The 7430-nt window shown below is 23.4% G+C and overlaps 1 protein-coding gene across 1 annotated transcript in view; it reads left to right on the top strand.

Annotated features, from left to right (window-relative positions):
• Window positions 1-7424, top strand: part of LOC117169312 (nuclear envelope phosphatase-regulatory subunit 1) — a 19189-nt gene extending 11765 nt beyond the window's left edge. The window contains exons 3-4 of the mRNA XM_033355631.1: window positions 1220-1354; window positions 7184-7424. Of these exons, the coding sequence (XP_033211522.1) occupies window positions 1220-1354; window positions 7184-7341 (293 nt within the window). The 3' untranslated portion in view covers window positions 7342-7424. The remainder of the gene's footprint in view (window positions 1-1219; window positions 1355-7183) is intronic.
• Window positions 7425-7430: the final 6 nt, after the last annotated feature.

The following is a 7430-nucleotide window of genomic DNA, read 5'->3' as shown; positions in this document are numbered from 1 at the left end:
CTTATCAGAAGTAAAAATATATCAAATAAAGCTAAAATGGCAATGCATATTTCTATATTTGTACCGACTGTACTATACGGTAGCGAGACATGGACTTATCAAAAAAAGATAAGGGTAGAATTAACGCAATTGGCATGAGATTCATGCGCATAATATGCGGGAAAACTCTGATGGACAAAGTAAGTAACGGGATAATTCTAAAAGCATGTGGTGCAGAAGAGACGCTAGTAGACACATGGGAAAGTAATCGGTTAAGATGGTTCGGACATGTTGAGAGAATGCCAAATGAACGACTAACGAAACAAGTGTATCAAGGTAAAGTAAATGGCAGCGTGCCCAGAGGTAGACCGCGGAAAGAATGATTAGAATGTGTGAATGAGACCCTAGTTAGAAGAGACATAAGAAGTCACAGAAAATTGAACTACTATTTTCTTGAAAATTTGTTTTTTTTTTGTGTATAAAATTAATTTTCTGTTTTATTTTTATACAATTTCCTATTAAAATTCAACATTATAGTAACACTTTGTTTCAAATTGTGACAAATTCCGACTTGGAAAAGGGATTTTTTTAAACACTCTTCATCTAAATATTAATTAAGATTCTTTTAAAAAAGTCCTGTACCATTTCGAAAATTTCCTAAAGTAAAATTAGAATTCTTCACGCAAACTGCGTGTCCTAAAATAAAAATTGGAATTCCTGTTAAAAATGTCCTGTTCCAAGTCAGGATAATTGTATTTCTTTACGTGAATTTAAAAAAATATTTTATTTATTTCTTGTCTCATCTCAGAATTATAATTCTTGTAGAAAATCCACTTTTCTAACTAAGAATGATAATTAAAAAGTACACAAAACGATTTTTAATTTGTATTCATTTGTCCTAATTTAAATGTTAAGTTTTTCTATAATATATTGTATCCTGTTTAGAGTTAGGCATTGAAAAGGACTCGGATCCCAGACGAAACATATTGAAAATATAATTATTTCATTAATGATTAAAAGTTTATATTTTTAGTTGAAAATTCGATTATTTGGTTGGAAATTATTGTATTTTATAAAGAATTATTCTTCTTAGTTAAAAATTAATGTTTTTGGTTGAAAATTAACCTACGTTGTTGAAAATTATACAAGTTGGCGAATATTTAAACAAACAGAGAAAAATCGGAAAATGTTACTTAATATTTTTTTAGATTTACATCATGTTTATTCTCTCTGATTACAGTTCTGCTGGGCTTTATTTCAATTTGCACAGCTGTGGGCGCCTGGCATTGGCTGAGTGATCCAAACACATCAGCAGTCTCATTTACACAAAGTTTATATAATCATCCCTTCTTCACAATTGCCAGCATCTTATTAGGTAACTAAGATTTATTTAACGATAAAAAATTTCTTCAAAGATATGTACATTAGGCTGGTACAAAAAAATGCTTTTCTTGAAAAGTAAAAACGCTTTAAGATTTTTTAAAAATATAATTCAAATCATAAAAGATAATAAATAATAATAGTAAAAAAATTAATCTAAAAATATTTGAAACATCTAAATCATCAATAATTATTACATGTATGAGAATAAAATAAAAAAAAATTATCTTAGTTTTTCACTTCTACAGGCAATTAAATTTGTTTAGTTGTTTTAATATTTGGAGATATTTTGGTTGAAAAATCAACTGTTTTTTTCTTAAACTTTTTTGTTGAAAACGCATGTATTGGGTTAAAAATTAGTTTTTTTTGGGGTAAAAAAAATTAATCTTGTTTAAAAATTCAAGTATTTGGTTAAGAATTAATCTATTTTTTCGAAAAGTTATTTTTTGGTTGAAAGTTCTTCATTTTAGTTGACAATTCATGTCATTAGTTAAACATTTAATTATTTTGTTGAAAATTAATTTCTTTGAATTTTTAAATTGAAAATCAAACTGTTCAATTTTTTAACTAAAAATTTAAGTATTCCATTTTTAGTGGAAAATTGATCTTTTTTATCAATAACTTAATGTTTTAGTTGAAAATTGATCTTTTTTAGTTGAAAATTCAACTATTTTATTAAAAAGTGATCTAATTTGTTAACATTTTAACCATTTTTTATTTTTTTTTTGAAAATTTATGATTCTGGTTAAAAATTATAATGTGAAAAATTAATATACTTTTTAAGAAGTTCAAAAATTGTATTAAAAAGGCTTTTTTTGATTGAAAATTCAACTGCTTTGTTAAAAATTCAGCTTTTCGGTGGAAAATTTTCGATGCTAGTTTTTGAACTAAAATTTAACTATTTTATTAAATATATTTTTTTGGTTTAAAATTAATTTTTTAACCGAAAAATTTTTGGTTGTTGTAATAGTTGGAGATATTTTATTGAAAAATCAACAATTTATTTAAAATTTCATACTTTGTGATTTAAACATTGATATTTTTTAGTATAAAGCTCAGTTATTTTATTGTAAATGATCTTTTTTGTTGGAAACTAATATTTTTGGTAGAAAATTGAATTATTTTGTTGAAAATTCAACTGTTTTGTAGAATTTTTTTTTTTCATTGACTACAAATGTATAGTAAATGTTAATAATTGCATATAATAAATGTTAAAATTGTATTGCAGGAAATTCATTTTTTTGTGAAACATTCAAATGTATTGATTGAAATTTCGACTATTTGGTTGAAAATTAATTATTTTGGGTTAAAACAGCAATTGTTTTTTTATTTAAAATCACAATCATTTTGAGTTGATATATCAAAAAGTACATGTTTCGTTGAGAATTCATCTTTTTCAGTTGAAAATTCATCTTCTTGATTGAAAATGTAATTATTTTTTTTAACCTTTGCTGTTTTTGTTGTTTAATTTTTTTACTGAAAATTTAACTACTCCATTTTTGGTGAAAAATTTGTATTTTTTGGTTAGTAAATCAATTTTTTGTTGGAAAATTGATGTTCTTTTAGTTGAAATTGAACAATTTCATTAAAAAGTCACTTTTTCTCTGGTTATAAATTTAGCTAGTTTGTTGAAAATTCGTTTTTCTTTATTCACTCTTAAAATTTAAATATTCAATTATTGGTATAAAATTGATAGTTTTTAGTTGATAATTCATCTTTTTGGTTAAAAATTCAACCAGTTTGTTAAAAGTTCATCTATTTTGTTGAAAAGTCATTTTTTGGTTGAAAATTCATTTTCATTAAAAATGAATCTTTTTGGTTAAAAATTTAACTAGTTTGTTCAAAATTTTTTTTTTTTGAAAATTCGTTTTTTTGTTGTTGAAAATTACTTACTGAATTGAAAATTTAACCATTAAATTTTTGGTGTAAATGTGATATTTTTTGTTGATAATTCAACTTTTCGTTTCAACATTTATTTTTAAATTGAAAATTTAACTATTTTATTGTTAGTGGAAAATTTAACAATTTGATTAAAAAGTCACTTTATCGTTGAAAATTCATCATTAACTCCATGGAGTTCAAAATTTATCTTTTTGGTTTCAAATTTAACTAGTTTGTCGAAAATTCGTTTTTTTTTGTTGCTGAAAATTAATGTTTTAACTGAAAATTGAACGATTGCATTTTGAGTGAAAATTTGTTGTTTTTTTTGTTAAGAATGTATCTTTTTTTATTTGAAATTTTCAGTAGTTTGTTAAAAATGCATGTGTTTTGTAGAAAATACGTCTTTCTTGTAAAAAAATTAAACTCCTTGGTTGAAAACTTAACTATTTGGTGAACAGTTAATTTATTTTGTTGAAAATTCAACTATTTGTTTAAAAAGTCATTTTGTTTGTTGAAGATTCTTCATTTTAGTTGACAATTCATCTCTTTAGTTAAAAATTTATTTGTTTTTTTTAAACTGAAAATTTAACTACTCAATTTTTGGTGGAAAATTGATATGTTTTAGTTGATAATTTATCTTTTTGTTTGAAAATTAATTTTTAAACTAAAAATTGAACTATTTCATTTTGTTATGAAATTTGTATTTTTTGGTTAATAATTCAATTTTTGGTTGCAAATTGACCTCTTTTAGTTGAAAATTCAACCCTTTCGTTAAGCGTTGATTTATTTTGTTAAAATTTCCATAATTTAATTCAAAAGTCACTTTTTGATTAAAGATTCATAATTTTAGATGAAAATTCATGTTTTTGATCAAAAAGTAACTAGTTTGTAGAAAATTCTTTTTTTTCTTAATTAAGTTTTGAACTGAAAATTTAAATATTCCGGCTTTGGTTCAAAATTTATATTTTTTACGAATTGTCTAGTAGTTAACAAATTCGAAAAAATTTAAAAAATGTAGAATTGTAGTTGCAAATGTTCAATTTAAAACTCTTAAAAACTCTTTAGTTAAAAATTTAATTACTTTGCTGAAAAATTTTTTTTTGCCTGAACTTTAAATTTTTAACGCAAAATGTAACTGTTAAACTTTTTGTGGAAAATTGATATTTATTAATTGATAATTTAACTTTTTGTTTGAAAATCAATTTTTAAACTGAAAATTCAACTATTCAATTTTTGGTTGAAATATTATCTTTTTTTAGTTCAAAATTCAAATTGTTAGTTAAAAGGTGATATATTTTGTTGAAAATTTTAACAATTTGATTAAAAAGTCATTTTTTGATTGAAGCTTCATCACTTTAGTTGAAGATCCACCTTTTTGGTTATAAATTGAACTAGCTTGTTGAAAATTCAAAAATTTCTTATTTTTTAAATTAATTTTTAAATACAAAATTTAACTATCACATTTTTTATTTAATAATTCATCTGTTTGTTTGAAAATTAATTTTTAATCTGAAACTCGGCATCAGTGCTCAAATATTTTTCATAAGCTTAGCTACTCTTTTCGAAAATTTTTAGTTGAAAATTTAGTTTTTAACTGAAAACTTAAGGATTCCATTTTGGTTGGAAAATTTATATTTTTTTTATTAATAACTCAATGTTTTGGTCGAAAAGTTATCTTTTTTATTTGAAAATTCAACTTCTTGTTTGAAAATTAATTTATTTGGTTTTTGTTTTTTTTGTGTGTGTATAAAATTAGGATTTTTTCTTGACAATTGATCTTTTTGGTTGAAAATTGAACTATTTTATTGAAAATTCGTTTTTTTAGGTAACAAATTTTTTTTTGAAATTATACCTTTCGGTTGAAAACTGATGCACTAGGCTAAAAATTCGTATTTTTGAGTAAAAAGTTAATCTCCTTGGTTAAAAATTCATGTTTCTGTTTGAAAACTGTTTTTGGTAGAAAATTGAACTATTTTGATAAAAATGCATTTTTTGTGGTCGCAAATTTATAGTTTTAAGCTTGAAATTCATCTACTTCATTGAAAGTTAAACTAGTTTGTTAAAAAATCAGTTTGCTGGTTGAAGATTTTGGATTTTATTTTTTCGGAACTAAAAGTGAACTATTCTATTGAAAATTCGTCTTTTTTGGCTTAAAGTTAATATTTTATTAAAATTTGCCTTTCTTATTTGAAAATTCATGCATTTTGTTAAAATTTTTTTTTGTACAAAATTAGGATTCTTACTTGAGAATTGAGTCTTTTGGTTGAAAATTGAACTATTTGATTGAAAATTCATTTTTTTTAGGTAAAAAATTTATTTTTGAAATTGAAAATTCGACATTTTGGTTGAAAATTCATGTGCTAGGTTAATATATTTTGTATTTTTGAATCAAAAAATGATCTCCTTGGTTAAAAATTTCTGAATTTGTTTGAAAGTTAATCAATGAACAATCTACCAAGAGGATTACTTTTCTACAAAAAAAAATGAATTCTCAACAAAATACATAAATTTTCGACTATGAAGAACATTTTTCTATCAGAAAAAACGAATTTTCAACAAAATACATAAATCTGTAACGATATTGTTGAACATTCAACCAAAAAGATTAATTTTGAAAACAAAATATTGATTTTCTACCAGAAAAGACAGCTTTTCAACAAAATACATAAATTTTTAACCAAATAGTCGAATTTTCGAGAATGAAGCTTTATTTTCTGAAGAAAATATAAATTTTCTACCAAAAAAGAGGAATTCTGAACAAGATAAAAAAGATACAGTATAAAAAGAGTCAAATTTTTAACAAAATACATACATTTTTAACTAAGAATTTTTAATTAAAAATTTTAATTTTTCTATAGAAAAGATGAAGTTGCGACAAAATACTTAAGTTTCTAATCAAATAGTTGAATGTTTCAACCAAGAATACTAATATTTCTACTAGAAAAGACGACTTTTAAAAAATATATATAAATTTTTAACCAAATAGCTGGATTTAAAAAAAAAAAATTTTCTACCAGAAAAGATGAATTCTCAACAAAATACATCAATTTTAAGTCAAAAGCTCAATTTGCATCACTAAATATTAGTTTTCTATCACAAAAGAGATTTTTCATCAAAATACATATTTGACATTAATAATTCATATATTTTTGATCGTTTTTTAAATTAAAAAATTAATTTTCCGAATCGATAATTTCACTTTTTTGGTTGAAAATTCGTATTTTTTTGGTAAAAAATTATCCTTTTTGGTTAAAAATGCATGTTTTTAGTTGAAAAGTAATCTGCTTTACAGGAAGTTCATTAATTTTGTGAAAATGGATTTTTTTATTGTTGAAAGTTCAACGGTTTTTTTTTCAATTCGTCTTTTTGGGTAGAAAATTAAACTATTTTGAAAAAAAAAATTGTTTGTTGTCGAAAATGTATAGTTTCAAGCTCTAAATTCAACTAGTTCATTGAAAGTTGAACTAGTTTGGTAAAAATTCCGTTTTCTGGTTGAAAATTGTGGATTTTAGTTTTCGAACTAAAAGTTAACAATTTTATTGATTTTTTTTCTTCGCCTAAAGTTAATTTTTTATCAAAATTTTCCTTTCGTATTTGAAAATTAATTTATTTTGTTGAAATTTGTTTTTTTTTTTTTTTAATAAAACTGTTTTCTTACAATTTATTTATTTTTAAAAATTTATAGTTAATTTTTTTACTCTTGTTTGAAAATTAATTTTTAAACTAAAACTCGTTGCGAATTTTTGGTACCGCGAGTCCCGAAAAAATTCAACTTTTTGGTTGAAAATGGATTTGTTTTCAGTTGAAAATTCAATATTTATTTGACTTATATTTTTAAAAAAATTGAAAAGCGTTTTCAATTTTTAATTAAAGCCTTTTTTGGATCACCCTAATGTAATTTCAGGAAATTATTAGATTAACTGAAATTATTTCACGATTTCAGTAATTCTGTTCATGCTGGGTGTGCACAGAAGAGTCATAGCTCCTAGTATCATAACCCAAAGAGCTCGGAGTGTCCTAGGCGATTTCAACATGAGTTGTGATGACACTGGAAAACTGATTCTGAAGCCAACAAGACCACCCCATCCACACGAAACTTAAAAATTTCGTGCAGTTTTTTTTTCTTGCGCTAAAAGGAACTGAAAAATGGGAGTGAAAAAAATCAGTTTTTGCACGCTTGTAAAGTCGAT

Source organism: Belonocnema kinseyi, chromosome 3 (assembly GCF_010883055.1).
Source record: "Belonocnema kinseyi isolate 2016_QV_RU_SX_M_011 chromosome 3, B_treatae_v1, whole genome shotgun sequence".
Taxonomy (NCBI): Eukaryota; Metazoa; Arthropoda; class Insecta; order Hymenoptera; family Cynipidae; genus Belonocnema; species Belonocnema kinseyi.
Note: the sequence above shows the minus strand (reverse complement) of the source record. Positions and strands in the feature narration are given on the sequence as shown.